This window comes from Clinocottus analis, unplaced genomic scaffold (assembly GCF_023055335.1).
Source record: "Clinocottus analis isolate CAN_PGR_092001 unplaced genomic scaffold, fCliAna1.0.p SCAF_26, whole genome shotgun sequence".
In the NCBI taxonomy this organism is placed as follows: Eukaryota; Metazoa; Chordata; class Actinopteri; order Perciformes; family Cottidae; genus Clinocottus; species Clinocottus analis.
Genome location: NW_027175998.1, coordinates 4,338,968 through 4,366,467, shown reverse-complemented (window position 1 = coordinate 4,366,467; position 27,500 = coordinate 4,338,968). Strand labels below are relative to the sequence as shown.

The following is a 27,500-nucleotide window of genomic DNA, read 5'->3' as shown; positions in this document are numbered from 1 at the left end:
TTTATCATGCAGATGATTTAAAAGTCTTTATTTTTAGTGTTTTTTTGTTACCACACAATTGAATCCTCAGTATTTTGGGCGGCTCCAGCTGCGTGTTTTCATGCGCTGTAATTCACAACATGTGGTTTTGAGGCTGATGGCAGGAGAGCAGCGTCAAAGGGAGCTTTTCCAAAATGGTTTCAGGAATCCTCCCGAGTGCAAAGACCCCTCATGGGGAATCAGTGGTTTGGTAAAAGAATAAAATAAATAGCTATCCCACGTTCATAGAGCAGGGGGATTGTTTGTTTTTTTCAAATTGCCTGTTTCACCTTCAATGTACGAAGATGTGAAACAAAGAAAAGCAGCGAATCCTCAGATTTTAGGAGCTGGAAGGAGAACTTGTGTATTATTAACAGACTGCTCCAACGATCATCATCCTCATCGCTGTTGATCGACTGAGCTTATTGACTCCACAAACACACTCGCACTTAAAATTGTATTCCTCAAATGACTCATTTGTTGACCAATCAATAAGTCGAACAACAGAAATAAAACTCATCAGCGACATATTTAATGAAATGACGAAATGTGAGTGACTTATTGTGAGGAACTTCTGCTTTTCTTCTCTTTCTGTCTTTTCTTTGACTTACGTAATCAGAAGTGGAATTTGTTGGGGTTTTTTGGACTGTTCACACAGGATTGTCAGCAGGGCTTTATTGATTATATGAATCATAATGGGCATTTGATAGTTCCTCCAACCTCCGATCGACCAGATATTGATTCACCTGTGATCACATTACTTCATTTGCAGCTTATAACCGTCCGAATGGCGTCTCTTCACGGTTGCACTCCACCCTGTGCGCACTACGGTTTGTCTGCGTATCGCAGCTCGACTCTCATTAACACGTTTTTTTCCCCGTTTCTGTTTTTTTTACCCGAAACAGTTCCAGAATCCCAACGAATTCTCTCCGCCGTTCCGGTTCGGCACGGTGCCCAACGGGAGCACCGAGCGCAACATCCGCAACAACTACAGGGACATGCACACGTACATGACCAGCTTCCACCAGAAGAACGTCGACGAGGCGCTGTACAGTCTGAAGAGCGGGTGAGGAGGAGGAGGAGGAGGAAGAGGAGGAGGGGAGAGGGGGAGGAGGATAAAGAGACAGATGATGAGGGGTGATGAGCGGAGGGAGGGAGTTGAAAAGGATCCCAGCGGGTGAGAAACAGACGAGCGCGATGGAGCTGTGAGGTCCTGATGCTGATGCAACACAGAGGAAAGATGATGAAGGAGGGAGAGGGAGACTGAAGGAAGGAGGGAGGGAGGGAGAGACTGAAGGAAGGAGGGAGGGAGAGACTGAAGGAAGGAGGGAGAGGAAGACTGAAGGAATGAAGGAGAGGGAGACTGAAGGAGGGAGAGAGACTAAAGGAATGAAGGAGAGGGAGACTGAAGGAAGGAGGGAGAGGGAGACTGAAGGAATGAAGGAGAGGGAGACTGAAGGAGGGAGAGAGACTAAAGGAATGAAGGAGAGGGAGACTGAAGGAAGGAGGGAGGGAGGGAGAGACTGAAGGAAGGAGGGAGAGGGAGACTGAAGGAAGGAGGGAGGGAGGGAGAAACTGAAGGAAGGAGGGAGAGGGAGACTGAAGGAATGAAGGAGAGGGAGACTGAAGGAGGGAGAGAGAGGGAGACTGAAGGAAGGAGGGAGACTAAAGGAAGGAGGGAGAGGGAGACTAAAGGAATGAAGGAGAGGGAGACTGAAGGAGGGAGAGAGAGAGGGAGACTGAAGGAATGAAGGAGGGAGACTGAAGGAAGGAGGGAGAGAGAGACTAAAGGAAGGAGGGAGAGGGAGACTAAATGAGGGAGGGAGAGGGAGACTGAAGGAAGGAGGGAGTGAGAGGGAGACTAAAGGAAGGAGGGAGAGAGAGACTAAATGAGGGAGAGAGAGGGAGACTGAAGGAGGGAGGGAGACTAAAGGAAGGAGGGAGAGGGAGACTGAAGGAAGGAGAGAGAGACTGAAGGAAGGAGGGAGGGAGAGGGAGACTGAAGGAAGGAGGGAGGGAGAGGGAGACTGAAGGAATGAAGGAGGGAGAGGGAGACTGAAGGAAGGAGGGAGGGAGAGAGACTAAAGGAAGGAGGGAGGGAGAAGGAGACTGAACGAGAGAGGGAGAGGGAGACTGAAGGAGAGAGGGAGAGAGAGACTAAAGGAAGGAGAGAGAGTGAAGGAAGGAGGGAGAGAGACTGAAGGAGGGAGGGAGAGAGAGACTGAAGGAAGGAGGGAGGGAGACTAAAGGAATGAAGGAGGGAGAGGGAGACTGAAGGAAGGAGGGAGGGAGAGAGACTAAAGGAAGGAGAGAGTGAAGGAAGGAGGGAGAGAGACTGAAGGAGGGAGGGAGAGAGAGACTGAAGGAGGGAGGGAGAGGGAAGGAAGGAGGGAGAGAGACTGAAGGAGGGAGGCAGAGCATTCTGGGTGATGTTCGTGGGCAGCCGGTGGAGCTGTGTGTCAGCCAGCGGACCCAGAATAGCAGCGTAGCTCGCGGTTGCAGCGAACGCTCGCTAATATTCACCCTCCCTCCCTCCCTCCCTCCCTCTCTACCTCTTCCTTTTCATTCTTCCTCTCTCCCCGTCCTCCGATGGGTTCATCCACCGCCGCCGGAGGATTAGCAATGCAAAGTATTGACTGAGCCGAGGGACCGCGGAGGCCTCCAGGCCGCCGAGGGCGCGTTCGATGGTAGTTTAGTCGCCAAGCTGGAGGCCGTCGTGACAAGTTACCTGAGCCGTCAGTCAGCGTCCATCAGGACGGACATGAAGAGAGAAGAGACGAGGAGCCGTTTCAGCTCAGACGTATGGAAGAGTTTAGAAAAACTCACTCGACAGGAACGTTTATTCTTTAAAGAAGGAGAAGAGGCAGAGATACAACGTGTTACTTTACTAATAAATGCATCTCCGACCTCTCAAAGGACCACCTCTTAAATACTCATCCTCGCTATTAGGAGACAAGTATGTGTGAAAGAATCAACGAGAAGTCTGAATATAACAGTGAAACACTCACTGATTCAGAGTAAATATGTTTTTCTTCCAACAAACAGGTCAATTTATCGCCAGGCCTCCATAATAGTCATACTTGATCTTAGAAAGAGACACAACAGGTACAAAATAAATGTAAATGCAGATGTGTGTGTGTGATGCAACGTCGCCAGTTGATTCCTCACGTTGAGGCTTTCCATCACATCAAGGGAAGTATGTTTAAATATGCGACTGAGGCATCATCTTATGAAATATGACCTCGTTTGAAGTCATTTCTACAACAGAAAGCTGAAGATTGGAGGAAGACAAGTTCACTTTGTTGACATTTTAGAGTCACAGGTTTTTACAACGGGAGGGAAAACAAAAGGTTTGTAGTAATACACAGTTGTATGAATCCGGCTGTGAATGATGAAGAAACCTCTCTGTGAAAACCTTCATGAGAGGAATGAAACCGGAGGGTTTGGTGTGTAAGTGCTGCTGATGTGGAGATGTCCAGCTGTGCTGCAAAATGACTTATTGAAGACACGGCCCGTGACACTGCTCGTATAAGAATCTCACAAAAACACCAAACATGTCGTGACTCATCTTAAAGTTCATTCATTCTTCGTCTTGGACAAATGAACCTGATGTTTCAAAAGCTTTGAATTAGTTTGTGAAGAAGTGAGTCTTGGTTTCTACCTAAAATCCAGAAATATAAAACAGCAAAGAAGAAGAAATGATCAGTGATTGTGTCCTAAACTCCCACCGGTTTCCTATATTGACTTATTATTATTATTAAAGTGACATTTCTCTGTGTCACATAGAACCTCACAGCGTCCACAGCATGCACACCTTTAATGCAATGCTTAGCCTGCTAACTATTTATGTCATGAAGCCATGAATTTCTAATAATTTCCTTGAAATAACTATGCAATTTATCCTTAATTATTGCAAAAGAGAGAGAGAGAGAGAGAGCGAGAGAGAGAGAGAGAGAGAGAGAGAGAGAGATAGAGACAGAGAGAGAGAGAGAGAGAGAGAGAGTTCACAGTTTTGATTAATTAATTGCAATTAAATGCTAAGCCCGTGTTTCCTCGAGTGTTTTATCCCGAGCGCAGCAGGCGGCCTGAAGACGCAGAAATGAGCTCATGCAAATCCACATTTATGGAGAACGCAGTTCCCGATGAGTATTTTCTTGACATGGAACGGTTCCAACATGGAAATGTCTCCAACAACAGTTTTAAGACTCGCAGAGCTAACTAACCGCTATGAGCCTAAACCTGCTTAGTGCTACATCACAAAGCTTCTTCAGGAAACTCTCCAGAAACCTGAAGGCGAGCCGCTCGTACGATGCCAAAGTCTTCTTCTAACGCGCTTTCCTCTCCGTGGCGCTCGGCAGCAAGCTGGACGCCTTCATCTACGACGCGGCGGTGCTGAACTACATGGCCGGCAGGGACGAGGGCTGTAAGCTGGTCACCATCGGGAGCGGCAAGGTGTTCGCCTCCACCGGCTACGGCATCGCCATCCAGAAGCACTCGGGCTGGAAGCGAGCCATCGACCTGGCCATCCTCATGCTGTTTGGAGACGGTAAGGGGAAAGAAAAAGTTGTATTATTTAATTGAAGAGGACTTGAACGTATCACAACGCAATAATGGTGGCTTTTTTATTCGGCTTGTTATCTGTTGCTTTGGATTAAACAACAACACATAATCAGATGTCAGGAGCCGATCACACCAGATGTGACTTTTAACGCAGTCGCTTAAAAAACATGCGCGCAACCGGGCGATAAAACTTTATTTACAAAATGGATTCAAGCAGACGTCGCGCTCTTGCGCTTGCTGTGTTTTGAGTTCACAACATTTTTTAAAAAAAAGAAAAAGAGGAAAAAGTACGGCGAATACCAGCATCTATTCCTCGTGTCTGGATGACGAGAGCGTTCAGTACTTTGGGCTGAGCAGCAGTCAGCTGGAGCGTCTTCTGAGCAGCAGTCAGCTGGAGCGTCTTCTGAGCAGCAGTCAGCTGGAGCGTCTTCTGAGCAGCAGTCAGCTGGAGCGTCTTCTGAGCTTTAAAGTCGTGTTTCCACCTAGAATTGTAAAGCTCTTCGTCATTAAACACCGCTAACGTTAGCGCCTCGTCAGAGGGAAGCCATTTTCTTTTGACTTCCACGCTGCTCACAGCGCAGGAAGACAGGAAGGAGTAAAGCCCGCCTCTCACCTGATCCCATTGGCTGCTTTGGTCGGGCGTGACAGTGATGAGCTGTGTGACTCCACGCTGGAAAAAACGCTATAAAAACTTGTTTAAAAGGCGCCGTCCCGGAGGAGAGGAGGTTTAGCTACGACGCGTTTAGCTAGCGACGCGTTTAGCTAGCGACGCGTTTAGCTAGCGACGCGTTTTTGAGCGTCGCGTCTGGTGTGATCGACCCCTAACAGCTGCGGTTGTTGATCGCCACTTTAATACAAAACACACACACACAATCGCTCATACGCATGCCATTTTGCAGATAGCGGTTTACACGGCGTCCTGTTTGTAGCGTCACATCCTCACTGCTGCGGATGTTCACGCTAACGAAACACACACACGGCGATCGTTCAGGTTGAGAGTCGCTGAATGGAGCCGCGCTCTCGCCGGTGACTTAAAGCCGGAGCCGGGAAGCAGCCGCGAGGAGGCCGAGCGCGACTCCTGAAGGTCGTCCGTGTTTGTGATGGGATGGAGCCAAGAGCCTGCTGCCGGATCCCCGGCCTCCTGAGACGAGACTGGCACCGCTCAGCCCTCCATCAACGGGGAGGCTGCAGCTGCTGCAGCTGGAGAGCGTGGAAGGAGTCTGTTTGTTTGTTTGTTTGTTTGTTTGGTTCTGGCAGCGTTTGCTGCAAAGGAGGCACAAGAAATGTTGACCTTAAAGTCACAGTGGTGTCCTCTTCCTCCCTGTGAATCCTGCTCACAACAAGGTCTGTGGCTTATCTTGATTAGCCAGGTGAGGCTTGAGTTTGTTGAGGTTTTTTTGCACAAGTCAAGTGCTATATATTCCCGTTATATTTGAGAGTAGACGTCTTCAACACCTGGCAACTCAAAACAATCGAGATTGATGAGTAGCACTCGGGGTAAGAGGATAAATGCATGTTTTTAACTTTGCAATTGATGTGCCGGCAGAATCTGAACGCGAGAGCTTCCCGGTATGAACGACGTCTACCAGCTGGATATTTTCAAAGTAAAAGCCCTCTCTTATTGAGACTGGTGTATATCCTTCTTAGATGTTCTCTCCGACAGCTCGTGAGCTACATTACATCAGACATGAAGGCTGCAAAGCTCAGCGTAGGATTTAGAAAAAGCGCGTATGTTAACGTCAGCCCTTCAGCGCCTCCAGTGGCCGCTGAGTGATGTGCAGGGAGCGCGGCACCCCGAGTGTTCACAACAAGCACACGTGTCTTTGTAGAAATTGACTCGTGAAGCTTTCGCTACACCGGCTGATGAATTCACAGATTTGAATCATCAGCCCGAGTCCCACCGCTGCACCTCAGTGAGGAAGCGGCTCTCGGTTTGGAGCTCGTTTTTTTTGTTTTTTCGAGCCGCAGCTGCTGTTGTGTGTTTTGGGGTAGTGACCGAAAAGGAAGTCGGCAGCGCGCCGGGGAGGGAATGACGAGCGCGGTGATCCGCGAGGACCTTTTGCATCAAGCTGCCGCTCCGCCATGATGAGAGGATGGAGCCAGTTGAGGTGGATTGTGTGTGTGTGTGTGTGTGTGTGTGAATTGGGCTCGGATGCTCTGTTTGAACTGGTTCTGGTCCCAAATGACACAGAGGTCGGCGGGGGAGGCGATGCAGGACGCAGCGGAGGGTCATCCTCCATCAGTAGGGATGGATATTGAGACCTTCAGGTGCAGACGCGCCCCGCCTGTCTCACCTGCAGCATGAGTACAAAGTGCAGCTGAACGTGATGAAGTGAATCGAACACTTCCTGGTCCACAAATCAGTCTCACGACAATTTATTTTATGCGGCTATTTAACGTGTTTTTACAAAATGATTCTCATCACACGGTGAAGAACAGTCGTTGGCTTATGGCCCATTTTTTATTTCCTCCCATTAGATAGACCCGACGATGAATAATGAGAAAATAGCCAGAAGAAGAAAAGCAGCAGGAATCTGGTGTGCAAACCTTTCACAGGTCCTAGAGAGTGAAATAGATGAGTGTGTGAATGCTGGAAAGCAGAAATTTAAAACAGTATTTATCTTTTATTTACTGAAATGCATCACCAGCAGTGGGCTGGTACCCAAGCAGTGACTTGTAAATAAAATGATTCAATAATTATTGAACTATCGCAAGTTTTGTCTCACAGCTTTTTGGCTGTTACCTTTAGTAATAATAATTCTCCAACAGGGCGTAGTTTTAAAATTAACCTGACGTCTCCTGTAGTTTTTATGCACTGTAGAGATTCAGTGTCTTTATCCGGCTTCATAATATGTAGAAGCATCCTGACGGGGACACTGCTCCTAAAACCTGAACGCATATAAAGCTCACACCCTGTCCTGTAACAATAAAGCTGTAAGAAATAAAGCACTGGAAGAATTAACATCAGGTAGACATACAAACACAGCACCTCAGACATGTGCTGTTTCAGTTGGAGGGTCATACGCCTGCTTTAGAAGATGCATAGCTGTACAGCAAGTACAATAAAACAACAATAGAAGTAATAAATAAATAGTAATGATCTTCATCTGAAAGAAGAGATTGTTCCTGATGTGAATCACCAGAGAGTAGACCTACAGGAGCACTCCACCTCCAGAAACAGTATGTCCTCCATATGCCAGATCGTATATTGTACAGCACGTTGACACACACACACACACACACACATAATTGTCTCCAATGTGCTACCAGCTTCCATCGCGGTGTGTGTGATGGATGACGGGGTCAGTGCACGGGCAACATTCACCTCGGATCAGATCTTTAGGAGCCAAATGGACCCGGACCTCGACCCACACTGATGTGTGACAGTCGCTCGGATGTCTGCACATGCTGCAGGTTGAGAGATCAGACTCCTCCATGTTTGCTCCCACCTGTCACGTCCTGTTAGAGTCCAGGTACGAACATGATGTACCAACATGATGCGAGTCTCGTGTGCAGAGGGAGAGGATCAGCGACGGCCCGCTAACAGGAAACCGAGGGCCTCTTCGTGGGAGGAGGAAGAAGAGGAGGAGGAGGAGGGGTGATGGATACGAATCACGGGGGGAAAAGAAAGCAAGGAATCATTTAAATGGCTTGATAGATTCTGCTCATTGATCCAGTTCTTCATCACTTCCTGTCGTGAGCTTTCATCCTCTCCGCACGCCGTCGTCGTCATTAATGTTTTTTGCCCTTTTGAAATGTAGTTATCGCTGGCACGTTTTCTCGTTAGACATCCAAACAGACATCTGAGTAAATCGGCTTTCTCTGCGGGAGCCGGATGAGAAGATTTCTACCACACAACCTCACATCCGTGCATTAAACACGGGCTGGACGCTAGAGGCAGTTAGCTTAGCGGACTGGAAGCTAAGGGGGCCAGCACCAGCACCTCGAACGCTAATTCATTAGCATGTTGCGTTCCTGTTTCTTTAATCTGTACACATACAGAAATGTAAAAAATGAAACAGTGTGGCTTTGTGAGGAGTAACTTGCTTCAAGTAAGTCTTGGCAAACAACGCAGTGAGTCGTTTACCCCCTGCTCCCAGTCTTTATGCTAAGCTATTAGCCTCCTGGCTTCAGCTCTGTAGTTACCACACAGACGTGAGAAGAGGTATTAATCTTCTCCCAGTCTTTATGCTAAGCTAAGCTAATAACCTCCTGGCTCTAACTGTGTAGTTACCACAAAGACATAAAAGGAGGTATCAATCTTCTACCAGTCTTTATGCTAAGCTAAGCTAATAGCCTCCTGGCTCCAGCTGTGTAGTTACCACACAGACGTGAGAGAAGTTATCGATCTTCTCCCAGTCTTAATGCTAAGCTAAGCTAATAGCCTCCTGGCTCCAGCTCTGTAGTTACCACACAGACGTAAGGTGTCGATCTTCTCCCAGTCTTTATGCTAAGCTAAGCTATTAGCCTCCTGCCTCTAGCTGTGTAGTTACCACACAGACATGAGAGGAGGTATCAATCTTCTCCCCGTCTTTATGCTAAGCTAAGCTAATAGCCTCCTGGCTCCAGCTCTGTAGTTACCACACAGACGTAAGGTGTCGATCTTCTCCCAGTCTTTATGCTAAGCTAAGCTATTAGCCTCCTGCCTCTAGCTGTGTAGTTACCACACAGACATGAGAGGAGGTATCAATCTTCTCCCAGTCTTTATGCTAAGCTAAGCTAATAACCTCCTGGCTCCAGTTGTGTCGTTACCACACAGACGTGAGAGAAGGTGTCGATCTTCTCTTCTAACTCAGAGAAAGAAAGTGAAAGAGTCCAAATATTCCTAAAACAGTTCGGCGTGATAACTACTCTCCCGCTTCGCCCGCTAGTCTCACTGGAAACTAATCGTGACGAGACAAACACACATCCAGCAGCGGGAGACCGACACACAACCCCCTTGATCTCCTGCAGACACACAACAGCAGTCCATTGGTGCAGATGAAACAAATCTCTCTGGACGTGTCCTCCCCCCTCAGCGCTCCCCCCAGGGACGGGGAACTGAGGGGAGGAAGGGGGGGGGGGGAAACATTTTAGGGGCGGAAGCGCTCGTCACATGACCACACACACACACTTCCTCCCCCGAGGACCGTCGAGCCTCGGCCGGCGGTTGTGTTTCTCTTTCTTTTTCTCCTCCTCCTGCCCCACAACAAGGGGAAGGGAAAGCCTTGCATAAGCAGTCCTTAATGAGGTAGATCCTCGCGGGGACGTTCAGTCAAAATAATGCAGCTTGACATTTGTTGCACGTACATGAGACCTGAGCTGTTTTTGGCATCAACTCCCCATCCGAAAAATGTGCCCTCTCTTTTTTGTTCTCACACTTAAATGTTCAGCCGCCTATGGGCGAACTCGCTGGAGCGCGAACATCACTGACGACCTCGTACAGTAACCTGTGTGTGTGTGTGTGTGTGTGTGTTTGTGTGTGTGTGTGTCTCTCCTTCGTCCAGGTGATATGGAGGAGTTCGAGGCCCTGTGGCTGACGGGCATCTGCCACAACGAGAAGAACGAGGTGATGAGCAGCCAGCTGGACGTGGACAACATGGCGGGGGTCTTCTACATGCTCGGCGCCGCCATGATCCTGTCGCTGCTCACCTTCATCTGCGAGCACTGGTTCTACTGGCAGCTGCGCTTCTGCTTCATGGGCGTGTGCTCGGGGCAGCCCGGGGCCACCTTCTCCATTAGCAGGGTGAGTGTGCTCCTGTTTTATTTTAGGCCTGACCTTTGTCACCCCCTATGCCCCCGCCCGCCTCGACAGAAAGATCAACAGAGGGGTTGTTTTCAAACCGCCGGCTTTCGGTTGAGGAGCATCGAGTCCGTCAGCGGGATGCCGTGACTCAGCTGACTTAACCTGTGACTTTTTTTTTTTTTAGTTCGGGCAGTTGTTAAACAACAAAGACACGAGTCAACAGCATCCTTGAGCTGTACGGGGAAAGGATATCTTCACTTGGACATTTTACATTTTTAAGGCAGCACAACATTACAGTAATGTCTTATCAGTAGCAGTTAAGTTCATTAACATAACCAGCCCCTGTTTTCAAATGAAAAAAAAACAGTTTTCATCTGAATGTGAAGATTTGTGATGGATATTTATTTAAAATAAGACGTTTGTCTTGAAAAAACTTATTTGATCATAATTCTGCTGTTGTTAAATTAGAGCAGAAAACACTTGCAGCGCACCCGTGACAAATATATGTCAAAGTCAAAGTTAAGGTGTCAGTAATGCTCTAAAACAAAACAAAAATGCTCATGAAGGACACTGTCTGAAGGCTAAAGGGCGAATTATACTCCTGCAACTACAGCAGCGGCCGACCACGCAGTCGGATCGACGGACTTGTTTTGGTTTATGGTTCCCGCCTTTTTCCATACGCTGATGCAAATTGCGTTGCTTTGACGGATAGTCAGCAAAATGGCCGATTTGACCACAGAAGGGCGGCCATGCGTGTCTGGCGTGCTTGCGTCTCTGCGTGAAACCCCGAGTATAAATCAGCCTTCAATGTTTATCGCATCCAGAGGCGGGATGGAAAAGCTGAGGTTAATTTTCAATCTCATCAAATGCATCACAGGAAAAGTAATCAGGCTCAAAATGAAGAAAAAGAAAAGAGAGCCTCACCTTGTTTCTCGTACATTCCTCCCATCCTCACACACCGGGCCCATCGCTGCATGAAGCGGCCGTGCGGCGCCGAAGCCTCGGGCCCTGAAGGGGTTAACGAAGCCCGCGGTCTCTGGGAACAGTCCGCCGTTTATCAAACGCGGTTGCGACTCCACTCAGATGCGTCAGCTAATAAGGTGTCTCAGAGTTATTGAAGAAGGCTGTTTGGGGTCCTTATAAATAATCACCTGAGGTGTAATTAATTTGCATAATGTTGCCTTTTAAAGAGGGAGGAGAGGGGGGGTGGTGGGGTGTTGATGCAAATTGCCTGAGTGAGAAAAGGACACCAGTGTTTATGTGTGTGGTGTTTTCTAATTGTAATGTCTTTGGTTAACACCTACTCAGACTCACCTGAAAGCCCTCCTCATGAATACATCTGGCCTTGAGCACTTTAGGAACACGCTGTTTCCTTTTTCGTTTTTCTCTCCTTCTTTCATTGAATTGGCAGGAATCTCATTCTCTCTTTGTCGCTTCCTGAAACTGCTGCTTTTTTGTAGTTCTTTTTGGCCAAACATAAGCACTGTTTAGCGCATGGTAGCTTCACGCTTCACGCTAAGCTCCGACATGCTCGAGGCTGATTTTACTTCTTGCATTACAACATCCGTTTCGAGTGCACACACCGTTTCAAGAGGTGCTTCATTTCCACGCCTGGTTTAGCCCTCGAGTTGCGGCGCGAGGCCGGGAAAAAAAAATATGAAAGATTGCGCAGCATTGACGGAAACTGTTCTAATACAGCATATAGAAAGTGTGAGGACGGACAAGCGACGAGAGCACAAAGGGCTAATAAAATACAGAGGAAGAAAAAAGAGATCAGTTAGCCGGGGAGTCATGATAAAGAATAAAATGGGTACAAAAGGCCGTGGAGGAAAGAATAGACACAGTGGTGTGCAAGGAACCTCCATTCTATTACCTTTTCACGGCAGCTGTAGTAGCGACAGACGTAGAGAGATAAAGACAGACAATCCCGTTGGATTGGCTGCCCGGAAACGGAGATAAAACACAAAGAGGGAACGGCGGCATCACAGAAGAGCAGGCGCCACGATTCAGATTCATGAATGTGGCTCGGCGGCGGCGGCGGCGGGCGGGGGGGGGAAGTGACTAAGAGACAGACAGAAACTGTTTCTGACAAGTTGACGCCTTTGAGGAAAAGTTGGCCCGCGTGCCGCGCTGGTGGGTAGCGCGTCCTCGACCTTTCGGATTTGGCTGTCGCCTCGACCACGGATCCCCTCGGCCCCCGTTTAAACACGCTTGTTTGACTTCGCTGGCGAAAAAAAATGGCTTTCCCCTCTCGCTCGAAAATCCTGCTGCGACCGACAAACCTGAAACCGACGCGCACGCCGATGGATTATGGTCTGTTCACAACGCAACGACTTATGACTTATTTTCATAGGCGAGGTTTGTTTTTTTTTATGAAAGGGAAATGAGAAGAAAGCCAGTGTCACCAGTGTCGGCTGAATTAAAATGGCATTGATTGAACCTATTGATCGGTGGTCAGAACCACGAGCTTACAGCACCCCTCGTGTTATCAATCAGGGCTTTGATCGGCTCCCTCGGCTCTCGTCAAGCTGAGTGCTGAGCGGCAGCTGTGAACGTCAGCACCGCTCCCCCGAGAAAAGTCACTTATGGACTCAGCGCCTATTAGTGTTTAATAGTGTGTAAACAAGAGGGTGGTCAGGGAGGACATGGCGATGCATTGACCCCTCCTCTCTCTCTCTCTCTCTCTCTCTCTCTCTCTCTCTCTCTCTTTCTGTTTGTGTCTCTGCCGTTTGACTTCCTCTCTCCGACATTAAAAGCCCCTTTTGGTTCTTGATTCTTTACTACCGCCGCACCTTTTATGACTGGTCTTCACGCTTGAGCTTCGTACCTCACCACTCGCACTCAGTGCGTTTACATGATGGTATTAATTTGAATCTTGCTTTAGTCGGACTATGCTCTCTTTCTGGGCAACTGCTGTTATCCTCATATACATGGCAGTGAATAAATCGAATCATTGGTTGAAAGCATGTCATATCCGATACGATAGGTGGCGCTGTTTTCATTACATGTAGTGGTGATACAGACCTCTTCACTCTTCGAAATGGAGAGAACCCCGCTAGCTGAGAGCAAACGGAACTAGCAGCAGCGCTAGCTGGCTACAGCAGGGAGCTAGCGGGGCGCAAACAGGGAACTAGCAGCAGCGCTAGCTGGCTACAGCAGGGAGCTAGCGGAGCGCAAACAGGGAACTAGCAGCAGCGCTAGCTGGCTACAGCAGGGAGCTAGCGGAGACACCCACCGAAGGTAGTATCGGCTTGTAACCCAACTTTTACGTTTGTTTGTTTCTGCCGGCCGTGACAACTTATCGTCTCTTCCGGGTCATTTCCGGGTCATGACGGAAAGAGGGAGGAGAGAAGGAGGGAGGGAGGGAGGAAGGAGCGAAGGAAGTAGGGAGCAGGGAAGGAGGGCGGGAGGGAGGGGGCGGCGGGATCTTGAGCATGCGCAACGGCACATAGTCCAGTTCCGATCCAATTCACCGTTTACATGCCGAGATGTCCGAATTATCAACCGAGTCGGATCGAGCTATCCAGGGGTGATAATGGGATCGTAGTCAGACCGCAGTTATTCGAACAAAGGTGTTTACATGAACGGGATAATTCGATTTCAGTCCGATTAAGCCAGTAATTCGAATGCATGTAACCGCACTGACTCTTGTTCTTTCTTCCTCCCATGGCCTGTCTCACCCTCTCTTCCTCTCTCCACCTCCCCCTGTTTTTTTCTTCTCATCTTCGCACTCCAGGGCATCTACAGCTGCATCCACGGGGTACAAATTGAGGAAAACAAGTCCACCATAGACTCGCCCTCGGCCACCATGAAGAAGAACATGAACAACACCCACTCCAACATCCTGCGCTTGCTCCGCACCGCCAAGGACATGACCGCCGTCCCGGGCATCAACGGCTCGCCGCACGCCGCCCTGGAATACAGCCACAGCGGCCGGGACTCGACCATCTACGACATCCAGGAGCACCGGCGCAGCCTGGTGGGCCACCCCGCCGACTGCAAGTCGGCGCCGCCTTACCTGCCAGAGGACAACATGTTCAGTGACTACATCAGCGAGGTGGAGAGGACTTTTGGCAACTTGCCCCTGAAGGACAGCAACCTGTACCAGGACCATTACCTGCACCACCACCCGGCCTCGGCTCTGGGTATGTCCGGCCCCGTGGCTAACAGGCCGCGTAGCTTAGGCAGCGCTAGCTCGTTGGAGGGGGGCATGTTCGATTGCGACAGTTTAGGGGGAGGGGTAGCGCCCATCTTCACCACCCAGCCCCGCCCCTCCATGACTCACAGGAATACCAATAAGTTCGACCTGATCGCTGGCCACACCCCTGCGGATTCCAGCCAGGGTGGGTTCAAGGGAAACAACGTGTACGGCAGGTTTTCTTTCAAAGGAGGTGCATCCAGCACGGGGCTCATCGGGGGTCACGACAGGTACTGTGGTGGGCGCGGGGGAGGCTCAGGGGGGGACGATGGGAACATTCGCTCGGACGTCTCGGATATCTCCACGCACACTGTCACCTACGGAAACCTGGAGGGCAACAACAAGCGACGTAAGCAGTACAGGGACAGCCTCAAAAAGAGGCCAGCCTCCGCCAAGTGCAGACGGGAGCAGGACGAGATAGAGCTCAGCGGCCTCAGGAGGAGAGCCCACCACCACACCGTCCACCACCACTTCCCCCACGGGCCCCTGGCACACCGCACGGTCTCACCTCCCCTGGAGCGGAAGAGGGGAGGCGGAGGGGGTAATTCTTCACCTTACTTGTTCCGCAAAGACAAGGAGAACCTGAGGGATTTCTACGCGGACCAGTTCCGCTCCAAGGAGGGCAAGGCCAAGTGGGAGCAAGAGGGAGGAAGTGGAGGAAGCGGCGTGGGCGGTGGTAGTGGTGGTGGTATCTGTAAAAGCTTAGTGCCTGTGGAAGACTTCCTCAAAGGTAAAAGCAAGAAGCCGGAGTGCAAAGGCGGGCTCGGCTCGGTGTCGGCGGGGCAGCAGGCCCACACCTGCTGGGAGAAGGGGGTGTCCGGGCTGGGGGGCGGGGGCATAGCGGGGGGCGACTGGGAATGTCGTAACTGCCACAATGTGTGTCACCACGGCGGAGGCGGCGCTTGCCCAGCTAGCGGGGTCGGCGGCGGCGGTGGCGGCGGCGGTGGCGGTGGCGGTGGCGGAGGCGGCGGCGGCGGCAGTCGCCCCAGCTCCGCCAGCTGCAAGCGCAGCGACTCGTGTAAGATCCCGCCGAGCAACCTGTACAACATCAGCGAGGACATCAACATGGTGTTCGGCGGAGCGAAGAGTAGCGTAGGACCCATCCAGGCACAAACTCAGGCACAGGCGCAGCGCAGGAAGATAGGGCCGGGCGGGAGGGTGTTACGGAGGCAGCACTCGTACGACACGTTTGTGGACCTGCAGAGGGAGGGGACGGGCCGCGGGGGAAGTGGAGGAGGGGGCGGCGGCGGCGGTGGTGGCGGCGGCGGCGGCGGAGGGCAGTTCCCCCAGCCGCGGAGTGTGAGCTTGAAAGACAAAGACCGCTTCATGGAGGGCCCCAGCCCTTACGCTCACATGTTTGAGAGGTACGCCGGGGAGAGAGAGTCTTCCATGTTCGGGGGAGTGGGCGGGGACAGGGCGAAAGGAGGCTCCTCCTTCAGTTTGTTCCGCGGGAGCGAAGGGGGGTTGCATCAGCGGTCCGTCGGCGAGAGAGACGTGAGGGACAGAGATAGAGCTATGATGGGAGGTGGGGGCTGCGGTGGCGGTAGCAGCAGCAGAGGGGCCGGGACTTACTCCTTGTCTAAATCTCTCTACCCAGATAAGGTGAACCAGAACCCCTTCATCCCAACCTTCGGCGACGACCAGTGTCTATTACACGGCGCCAAACCGTACTACGTCAAAAAGCCGCAGACGCAGCAGCAGCAGCAACAACTTCTCAACAACAGCCGAGGAGGAGGGGACTTCCGCGGCTCCATGGGAACGACTTCCTATTTGCCCGTGTCCGCCACAGCTGGGGTGATGTCCAATGTGGCCCCCAGGTTCCCCAATGAGCTGTGTCTGGGCGGGGTGGGTGGGCCCATGGGGAACCACCACGGGGCCAGCAAGCTACTGCCGGTGGGCAGGGACACGTTAGGCCTGGGGCCGGGACAGAGAAACTTCAACGGCGCCAGCAACGGACACGTTTACGAAAAGCTCTCCAGCATTGAGTCGGACGTCTGAGGGCGAAGACGGAGGAGGAAGAGAGCGTACGAAGGGAGAAGATGAAGTGGGCGAAGAGAATATGGCGGGGGGGGAGGGGGAGAGAGATGCTGATGACCTCTCGGTGCGACGAGAACGAGGAGACACGATACTGTGTGTGTGTGTGCGTGCGTGTGTGTGTGTGTGTGTGTGTGTCGTTCTCGACGAATTTGGACGATGCACAGAGGCCACTGCAGGCTAAGCTGTGAAGTCTGGCGGGAGACAAGTTCTTAATGAGAAGAGAGGATTCTGGTGCTGCTCCGACGCTCAGAGAAAGATAGGAAGGAAGGAAGGAAGGAAGGGAGGGAGGGAGGGAGGAAAGGGAGGAAGGAGGGGAGGGGAAAAAGTGAAATCAAATCTCCAGTCTCTGCTCTCTGCACACGCTCATCGTCTTTCCCTCCCTCCTGCAGTTCCTTAACACCAAAACAAACATTTTGTTCAGCAACGGAAATACAATCATGAATGAGAAATCAACGCTTCTGTTGAAGTAACAGGGTAAACTAATAATAATTGTATTGATAATGTTAATAATATTATTGAATATTATTCCAGTGTTTAACGATGATCAGTTTTGGATTGTTTTTTATTTTTTACTTTCTTTCAATTTTATTGATTTAACTAGTTCATGTTGCATATTTGTATGATGTTAATTATTTCTAAGCTTACCAATATTACAGGGGACCAGTCGTCTGATCTGTTTTTGGGGGGTTCCTGTACTTTGGACTCTTCTTTGCTATTAATTCTTCATGTTTGATTTGGGTTTTCTTTTTTTACATTTCTTACTCTCGAGTGCTGTGAAGTGTATGTGAAAGGCATGACTTGCTGAGTACATTCTATGTACTTATAAATTTGCAAAGAAGGTCTCTTTTTTTCCTGCCACAGAAGCAACATCATCATACTGATTTGCCGTTTCCTCTCCGTTTTCTTTCTGCTCGGCAGTACCAAATGGGTCTCACATTTTGAGCTGGATGTGCCTTACAGGATTGATACCAATTTTCTACGCACGCGATCTGCTCTGTTGGCAGACAGATCCACCTGCAAACAATTAGTCCAATTGATCCGAGTGCGAAAACACACCTGGAGAAGTCCGACGGGGGCAGAGGTTTCCACGAGCGTGACAGACTTTTAGGCGTTGACAGATGTTGTGATAAGCTGCCGTAAAGGAAACTGAAATTCCTACGTAGATCCCCCGACAGTAAAAGTAACCGATAGCAGGTTTACAAGGGTTAAAACCACAGTGCCATGATTAACACACATTCCTGCTCGCCCTCCCAACCCCCAGAAAGTCAGCTCAGCACAGCCGCGTGAAGACGAGTCAGACATAAAATATAGGCGCTCCTTCCACTTTTAACTCCCCAATTTGTCCTAACCTCAACTCCTTGAAATGATTTACAAAGAAGCTCAACAGGCTTCGCCCCCCTCGCCCGCCCTTCGCCTCCTCAAACGCCGCCGTTCATGACAGACGACCCGGGAGCCAACTACCCATTAAATACATGTAAATCACATTTAATGTCCTCTCGTTGCCCTCATCCCGTTTCACTGGGTCCGGCTCAATTGGCCGTGACAGTCTGAGGCCTCTGTTGCCAGGATGAGCGGCGCTGGCGTTAATTATTTCATGAGTGCGGCTATCAGCCCGGCCGGCTCCCTTTTGGATTGGTCACATTTGACTGATGCGGGGAGGAGAAGGAAGTGTTGAACATATTCCCTCTGCTGGTTTACAGGAGCTCAAGTACGTAGCCCCGAAGTATCTCTTCATTTAGATGAAGCTACATCTTTATAGCATATAGCATTTTATTGTTCCTAGTTTAAAAATGGGGGACTAGTACGACTAGTGTGTGCTCACTGTGCAGCTACTGGTGATTTAAAGCCATAGTTTGACATTTTTTTAGGGAAAATATTTGCTTCCTTGTCGAATTATTAAATGGAGAAGATCGAGACCACGTCTCAGCGGGAAATATGAAGCTGCAAAGTTAGCTTAGCTTCGCGGGGAAGCAGCTAGACTGTCTCTGTCCAGACGCTAACAACATCCACCTCGCAGCATCTCTAATATATACACACGTTATATGTTCTTTGTTCAGCTGATGCGAGAACTAAAGTGTAAAAATGACACGTAGAGGAGTTAGCTGCTGCACTTTCTGGTCGTTGCCACGATGTTCAGCTACGAAATAGTCCGCACACAACCGGTCACTTCTTTTTACAGATTCAAAATGATAAGTTAACTCATGAGCCGGAGAGCGCCGCTCGGCAGATTTTCTCATCTTCGGACGGAGCCAGGCTCGCTGCTTCCCCTCCGTTTCCAGTCTTTGTGCTAAGCTAAGCTAACTGGCCTCTGATCAAAGAGTGGTATCAAGTCTTTGTGCTAAGCTAAGCTAACTGGCCTCTAATCAAAGAGTGGTATCAATCCTCCCATCAGTCTCAACAAGGAAATAAAGCCCTTTTTTTTAACCAAAATGTCTGACTAGTCCGTCCACCAGGAACAAGAGAACCGTCTTTATTTCTCTACCAACAGAACATAAAGAATAATTTCACTCTGTCCTGTTGCCTTTGATTTCTACTCCCCATCCCCACACCGGCACATAATCTGTTTCACACGCTGAGATTTTGACGAATGAAGGAAATTTGCCCTCGAGTCGTCCGAAGGCCCCGCGTGGATTGTCAGCTGCAGACGTTTGAGGAGGAACAAAAAAAGAAGGACGAGGAGGGCAGGAGCAAGTAAGCGGCGTCCTGGAAGCAGGTGCTACGTTTAGCGGGAAAGCATCGCCTTCGCCGCGGCATCGGACCCGCGGGTCGTCTCTGCTCTCAACGCTGCACAGAGACGACACGAGGAAGTTGTGTTTTAGATGCCTTCACAGGCCCGTTATATCTATCCTCCATCTCCAGGTATTTATCGTCACCTGACTTTTAGTCCGAAGCAAATTGGAATAAGCACAATCTGACTGAATGGGTGGAATCTATATTTAGTTTGTTGTACATCCCAGTCAAAACTTTGGAGGACTTCCCTCCTCGTGCTTGACAAGTCAGTATGTATGATACTCGGGGGTCTCTAGTGTTTGTAAGGACCTGCATGTATACACTTTTCTTTCTTTCTCTTTTTTAATATTAACGTTTAGCCCAGAAAAAACAAATGGGCGTTTTTTGGAACAATATTTGGAATTTTTATCAATTTCATTGGTACTGATGATCCATGTAGTACTGTGTGTGTGTGGGTGCGTGTGTGTGTGTGTGTGTGTGCTTGTTTGTGCAGGAGAAAAAAAACAATCTTAACCGTCAAAATCTTAGTTTTACTTTCATAAATATGGATAAATTGATTAGAAATTTCACTAGGATAGAAAACAGTTTTCTTTTAAATATGAATCTTCTAGAAAAGTCTTCTTAATAGTTTGTGTTAATACTTTTAAACAAGCTTGAGGTCTTGATTAATACATTCAACGTCACTGAAGAAGCCTTTTTTTTTCATTTCAACTACTTTTCCTCTCGTTTCTCTTTTGAATATCTCGTTTCCTTATTTCTGTTATTGTATGTGCCTGAATACATGCGCTTGATTACCTCTGTGTGTGCTCATATGGGAGAGAGACAGTGTGTGTGTGTGTGTGTGTGTGTGTGTGTGAGAGAGAGAACTGTTTTGTCGTACATGTATTATATAAAACTGTATGTAAATACTTTACCTCACGCTCACGGACTTTTGATAAAAAATACACCGGATAAAAAACCCTGTACAAAAACAGCAGAGAATAGATCTATTTGGGATAAATCTTTGATTCGTAGGTTGCCCCCTTGCGAAATTGCTTTTGTAACGACTTCAGGCCAGGATATGTGCAATCGTGTATTCTTACACACACCGTGTGCACATGCAATGAGTCATGGTTCCTTCTTGTGTTTTTGATTTGGTCCACGACCAGATGAGGAGGTCGTTTTCTCAAAGCACCGCCATTAATTGGTACGCAGAAAGCACAATAGATTATCTGTTGCATTTATTTATTTTGTACACGCGGGAAGTCTCTTTTTGCTCCTCTTCGACTGAACTTCTGTTTTTTTTGTGTTGTTGTTTTTTGGTTTTTGCCACAGAAGACTCGAACGACTCCACCCCGAGCTGTACAGATTGTGAAAAATGTACATAACGACAAAAACATCTAGTTCACCCTCGCAATTTTTTTGTATGGAGAGACGTTACTTGTTTGAAGAGAGTATTTCGAACATTTGATTGAATATTTAGTAATATTGAAAATGAGATTAAACACAGTCGATGTGAAAATAAGTGCTGAGAAATATTATTCTTCTGTCTCTTTGGAATAAAAGTGTTGAGTATTAATAAAAAATGAGAAATCTCAAGCGCACGGGTGTCGTTCTTTTATTTGTTTGCATTGTTGTGTCACTGTTTGGTGTCCTCAGGTTGTGTGCAGGCTACAGGTTGTGTGTCACGTTGTGTTTTTGTGTGTCGCGGTGCACTGAGATAATGGCTGCAGCGAGCGTCGTCTCCTCCGTCGATGCTCCTCGCAGACCAGACGCTCGTCGTGCATCCACATGGATCCACGCGTGTTGGAGACGTGTTCTCGCGGACCACCGAGACAATAAATATAGATAGCTGGAGAACAACAAAGGTGGAGCAAGAGGCAGAAGGAGAGAGAGATACTGAGGGAGGGAATAAATGATGCAAACTGAACGAGCAGCAGAGATCAAAGCCCCCCACCCCCTAAAAAAAAAGAAAGATACGGACTCCCCCTCACTCCTCAGACTCTCTTTTACTCTGAACGCCTCGTCCAGCAACAGGAGTTATTTAAAGAAACCTGCAGATTTGAAAATGTATACCGACGCCTCGCGGGGACGGATTTGGTGGGAGAATTTTAACATCTGACGTCCTGAATGCCAGCGGGTGTGTGTGTGTGTGTGTGTGTGTGTGTGTGAGTGTGTGTGTGTGTTGGGGGATAGAAATAATCCTTTAATCAGTCTTCATCTCCTGCCTCTCTAAAAAAAAACACACACATCTCTATTCACTTCTTTCGCTCTTTGCACCAACAAGCTCAGGATGCATCGCAACACATGTAACTACTTCTTGACAATTAACTGTTACCTAGCAACTGGCTCTTTTTTTAGAGGTGGGGAGGGGTTGAGGAGTAGAGAGAGAGAGAGAGAGAGAGAGAGAGAGAGAGAGAGAGGGAGAGAAAGAGAGAGAGAGAGAGATTTTCATACAGTATTCCCACAGCATCTTAACTGGATCGGATGCAACAATGCATCGACAATACAATACCAAAATGGAAAGTACAGCCTGAGCCCGACGCCCACACACAGCAGCGTAGAGAGGAAGAGGAGGAGGAAGAGGAGGGGGAGGAGGAGGAGGAGGAGAGGTGGTTGATGAACAGATTAATGTTTGGAGAGGAGAAAAGAAAGGGAGGGATGGATGAAACCTGTGCATAAATGGGGGGAGGAGGGGGGAGGAGTGTGTGGAGTGTGTAGAGTGTGTGGAGTGGAGTGTGTGGAGTGTGTGGAGTGTGAGGAGTGGAGTGTGTGGGGTGTGAGGAGTGGAGTGTGTGGAGTGTGAGGAGTGGAGTGTGTGGAGTGTGAGGAGTGGAGTGTGTGGAGTGTGTGGAGTGTGTAGAGTGTGTAGAGTGTGTGGAGTGGAGTGTGTGGAGTGTGTGGAGTGTGAGGAGTGGAGTGTGTGGGGTGTGAGGAGTGGAGTGTGTGGAGTGTGAGGAGTGGAGTGTGTGGAGTGTGAGGAGTGGAGTGTGTGGAGTGTGTGGAGTGGAGTGTGTGGAGTGTGAGGAGTGGAGTGTGAGGAGTGGAGTGTGTGGAGTGTGAGGAGTGTGAGGAGTGTGAGGAGTGTGTGGAGTGTAGTGTGTGGAGTGTGTGGAGTGTGTGGAGTGTGAGGAGTGGAGTGTGAGGAGTGTGTAGAGTGTGTGGAGTGTGAGGAGTGTGTAGAGTGTGTGGAGTGTGAGGAGTGTGTGGAGTGGAGTGTGAGGAGTGCGTAAAGTGTGTAGAGTGTGTCGAGTGTGTGGAGTGTGTGGAGTGTGTGGAGTGTGTGGAGTGTGTGAGGAGTGCGTAAAGTGCGTAGAGTGTGTGGAGTGTGCAGATGCAGGTTGTGAAGTGAGAAGCACGCCGCGGTGTGTGTGGTGATGACGGGGGGAAGAGGAGAGGAAGAGGAGAGGAAGAGGAGAAGAAACCGGTTGCTGTAGAAACACTTGGCAAAGTTTTAATGAAGGCATAAAGTTGGATGCCAGTGCCCACAACACACACACACACACACACACACACACACACACACACACACACACACACACACACATGAGATCACCATACGCAAACAAACAGTATAATTATGTGAGCAGATTCCCCCCCCCCCCCCCCCTCTGCTCCTGACTTTAAGCTGAGCACAAACACACTGAGGGTTCAAGCCTCCATGCGTCGGTTGTTGGTTCTCGTCCCGCAGCAGCAGAGCACTGACACCTTGTGGCCTCAACGCGTCATCCTCCGCTTGGTTTCATGACGCGCTGCACGTTTCAATCATGACGCTGCTGGAAAATCTGTTTTTGTAGTCGTCATTTCTCTCAAGAGATGTTTTTATATCGTTGTTTGTTTTTTTAAAGAGATAATCTGTCAATTTAGTGTTGCACTTCCGTTAAGTTTGAGTTCTGACAATAATCTGATTTATTTGTTGTTCACAGGATTGAGGCACGAGAGGCCGAGACGTCACAGTTTGTAACACACCGGGTCCTACATTTCCCACAATGCAACTCAGCAGAGTCGTTCAGAGACGCTCTCTCACTGAATATGGAGCCACGACTTGTATTTGCAAAGAGATATTAACTGAGTAAGTAAAGCATCATTAAATAGATTACAATAAATACAGAGCACGTTAAATATAACTATGAAATAGTGAAATATAACAATATCAGTCCTCTTTTTTTCTTTTTTAATCAGACAATTATTTTCCCGCTTCATTGCTCATTTGTTTCTCTGTTAACGAGTTCTATTTAAATCCATGAAGCCTCTTTTCATCAAAACCTCCACGACTGTCAATAATGACAAGGAAGCCGAGTAGAGCCACGTGATCAGCTGTGAACAGCACAAGATTTATTAAATTATTCATGAACACGTTTTGTCTATGTGCCAATAAATGGAAAGCAAAAAATGTAGATTATGTGATGACAACAACAGTTTTATGAGAAGCAAGACACTCAATCTGCTGAGGGGCCAATGATAATACTATAAATTATATATATATATATATATATATATATATATATATATATATATATATATATATATATATATATATATATGTATATATATATATATATATATATACATATATATATATGTATATACATATATATACATATATATATATATACATATATATATATACATATATATATATATATATATATATATATATATATATATATATATATAGATACACATACATACACTATGAAAACACAAACCTCATACATAATATCATTATATATATATATATACTGAATATACATATATATATATATATATTATCTATATTATGATATTATGTATATATATACTGAATATACATATATATATATTTATATATATATATTATATCTATATTATGATATTATGTAGGAGGTATATATATATATAATATATATATATATATATATATATATATATATATATATATATATTATGATATTATGTAGGAGGTTTGTGTTTTTATAGTGTATGTATGTGTATCTATCATTATAAATATATATATATATATATATATATATATATATATATACATATATACATATATATATATATACATATATACATATATATATATATACATATATACATATATATATATATACATATATACATATATATATACATATATACATATATATATATATACATATATACATATATATATATATACATATATACATATATATATACATATATACATATATATATATATACATATATACATATATATATATATACATATATACATATATATATATATATATATATATATATATATATATATATATATATATATATATATATTTATAAACAATGTTTGTGTTTCCATGTCCAGATTTTAAACTATAATCTTACATTTAAGCCATAAAAAGAGTTTATATGAGTTTATATGAGTTATTGAATAAACCACATCGTCTCACAGGACCAGCAGCGTCTATATTCTGGATTTGCAGCGTCTCTATAATATTTAAGTTTTTACAAAAATGAAAATCTATACATTTTAAAAAAGCATTTCTTACAGGACATCATATTTGTAGAAGCTCCACCTCCCTCCGTCACTTGGCGGTGTCCTCCATCAGGTGTGTGTGTCTCTCTCTCTCACTCTCTCTCTCACCCGCCCTCCCCCGTTCTTCAGGACTCTCACCCGTCTCCTCCTCACCACCCGGCTCCCGCTCGGCGGACCGGTCCTGCTCTGAGGCGCCGGAGGCCCGCCGCCGCCTCCCGCCTCCTTCTCCTCCTCCAGCTCCCGGTAGCCGTGGTGACGGAGGAACGGTTCCAGGGTTGCTAGGCGATGAGAGAGCTCGGCGATGCGCCTCCGCAGCAGGAAGACTTCTCTGAACAGGTCGCTGACGGACTCGGACAGAGGGCGCACCCTGCAGGACCAAGACGGTATAGCATTTTATAATGTGATAGGATATAATATAGTATTTTATAATATTATATAGTGTAATATTATATAATATGATGTATATAATATAGTGTAATATCTAACATCTAACGAGACTAACAGGCCACGTACTGCTGAGTACCTCTCACGTCTAATGTACTCGGGAGTACCTCTCACATCTAACGTACTGCTGAGCACCTCTCACATCTAACATACTGCTGAGTACCTCTCACATCTAACATACTGCTGAGTACCTCTCACATCTAACGTACTGCTGAGTACCTCTCACATCTAACGTACTGCTGAGTACCTCTCACATCTAACATACTGCTGAGTACCTCTCACATCTAACGTACTGCTGAGTACCTCTCACATCTAACGTACTGCTGAGTACCTCTCACATCTAACATACTGCTGAGTACCTCTCACATCTAACGTACTGCTGAGTACCTCTCACATCTAACATACTGCTTAGTACCTCTCACATCTAATGTACTGCTGATAATGCTGAGTACCTCTCACATGTAACATACTGCTGAGTACCTCTCACATCTAAAATCTTGCTGAGTACCTTTCACCTCTAATGTACTGCTGAGTACCTTGTACATCTAACATCCTGCTGAGTACCTCTCGCATCTAATGTACTGCTGAGTATCTCTCACATCTAATGTACTGCTAAGTACCTCTCACATCAACATACTGCTGAGTACCTCTCACAACTAATGTCCTGCTTAGTACCTCTCACATCTAATGTACTGCTGATAATGCTGAGCACCTCTCACATCTTACGTACTGCTGAGTACCTCTCACATCTAAAATCTTTCTGAGTACCTTTCACCTCTAATTTACTGCTGAGTACCTCGTACATCTAACATCCTGCTGAGTACCTCTCACATCTAATGTACTGCTGAGCACCTCTCACATCTAATGTACTGCTGAGTACCTCTCACATCAACATACTGCTGAGTGCCTCATACATCTAACGTACTGCTAAGTACCTCTCACATCTAACATACTGCTGAGTACCTTTTGGCTATATTGCATGACATATATCTTACGACTTCCATCCGCCTGCATACGTCACCTCTTGTTTTTGAGTTTAAATAAATTGTGTGTTTTACGACGGCTTGCATCCTCCTGGTGTCGTGACAGGGGGGATGTAAGCCATACAATACAGCCGTGGTCCTAGCGGACCTTTTTAAGTTGTGGATCGTAAACCCTCGACCCAAACGTGTGCTCGGGGAGGTGTGGAAGTTACCGGGAGTAGTCCGGCAGCAGCGCGCTGGGCTCCGAGTGCAGCAACGTCTTGATCTCGCGGAAGATGCGTTTTCCCCAGAGGTCCAACACTCTGGTCACACTGCGCACTGAGGCCACGTTCACGCTATCCGCTGAAACCAGAACGATTTATTGATCAGCAGCATTTCCCTTCTCTCTGCAGAGGTTCTCAAATAGCAGCTCTTCACTCACTAATTTACAACTTTTTTTTTTTGGGGGCCACAAAATGATTTACAGGCCTCCAATCTGCAAAAAAAAAAAAAGCGTGGCGAGATGAAAGGGCGGCCGGCGCCTCACCTCCCTCCCTGTAGTTCCAGAACTCGTGATCCAGCTCGTTCTCCCCGCCGGCTGAACGGGCCCCAGTTGCCACGGCAACCAGCGTCAGCAGCATCAACAGAGGAGGCGTGGCCATGGCGAGCGGATGTTTCCTGGTTTTTTAACGAAAGCAGATAAAAAAGAGGAGAGGAAAAACTGAACTCACGCGTCGTCGGTTGAAAATGAAAAACGAAACTTTTGTTTCTTCTTTTAATGCACGAGAGACGAGAACAAACAGAAATAGATAAAAGAAATGATGAAACACACACAGACCTCATGAGCAGATGTGCACACACACACACACACACACACACACACACACACACACACACACACAGACACATCTGTGAGTTATTATGTTTACTTAAGGTCAGTGCTGAGGTACAGTTTAGATGTATTTATACTTTTACATGTTCTGATACTGTACCTCTTACTACATTTATCTGACAACTGACAAAAATACTTTGTAGATTTTACCAACAGAATGTGTTGAGGTTATGACTTATGATGTATTTTTACAACTGAATACAGATGTTCTGCACTGCAGCTACAGAATTAACATATTGTTTACACCTTAATGCACATAATACCCAAACAGTAATATAATAAACACAATAACAATGGATTATGTTACTTTTGATACTGTAACTCAGCCCACAGTGATTATTATTATTATTATTATTATTATTATTATTATTATTATTATTATAAGGGTTTGAGCTCGACCACCTGCACAGGTGCATTTAATTCTTTGAACTTTGAAGCCAACCACAAATAAAACA

General features: G+C 47.2%; 2 protein-coding genes across 7 annotated transcripts in view; one reads left to right on the top strand and one right to left on the bottom strand.

Annotated features, from left to right (window-relative positions):
* The window catches only part of grin2bb (glutamate receptor, ionotropic, N-methyl D-aspartate 2B, genome duplicate b), a 106,223-nt gene extending 85,392 nt beyond the window's left edge, over positions 1–20,831 (top strand). For 4 of the 6 annotated variants that reach the window (XM_068592163.1, XM_068592162.1, XM_068592161.1 and 1 more), the window contains exons 13-16: positions 924–1,084; positions 4,377–4,564; positions 10,065–10,303; positions 14,040–20,831. In XM_068592163.1, the coding sequence (XP_068448264.1) occupies positions 924–1,084; positions 4,377–4,564; positions 10,065–10,303; positions 14,040–16,499 (3,048 nt within the window). In that variant the 3' untranslated portion in view covers positions 16,500–20,831. The remainder of the gene's footprint in view (positions 1–923; positions 1,085–4,376; positions 4,565–10,064; positions 10,304–14,039) is intronic. The other 2 variants (XM_068592166.1, XM_068592165.1) reach the window with 2 other exon arrangements.
* A 3,739-nt stretch (positions 20,832–24,570) lies between these two features.
* Positions 24,571–26,801, bottom strand: si:ch211-243a20.3 (uncharacterized protein LOC100151507 homolog). Its single transcript, XM_068592179.1, has 3 exons — positions 26,701–26,801; positions 26,387–26,516; positions 24,571–25,114 (listed from the first exon to the last, which is right to left on the bottom strand). Exons 1-3 carry the CDS (start codon positions 26,792–26,794, stop codon positions 24,817–24,819), a joined length of 522 nt encoding a protein of 173 aa, XP_068448280.1. The 5' UTR covers positions 26,795–26,801; the 3' UTR covers positions 24,571–24,816.
* Between the last annotated feature and the right edge of the window lie 699 nt (positions 26,802–27,500).

Excerpts from the sequence above, each read along its gene's own strand:
- si:ch211-243a20.3 (XM_068592179.1), bottom strand. The coding sequence starts at position 26,794 with ATGCTGCTGACGCTGGTTGCCGTGGCAACTGGGGCCCGTTCAGCCGGC. Across the intron at positions 26,517-26,700 it reads CTGGAACTACAGGGAGGGAG|CGGATAGCGTGAACGTGGCC; the intron begins GTGAGGCGCCGG and ends TTCTGGTTTCAG. Across the intron at positions 25,115-26,386 it reads CTGCTGCCGGACTACTCCCG|GGTGCGCCCTCTGTCCGAGT; the intron begins GTAACTTCCACA and ends TTGGTCCTGCAG.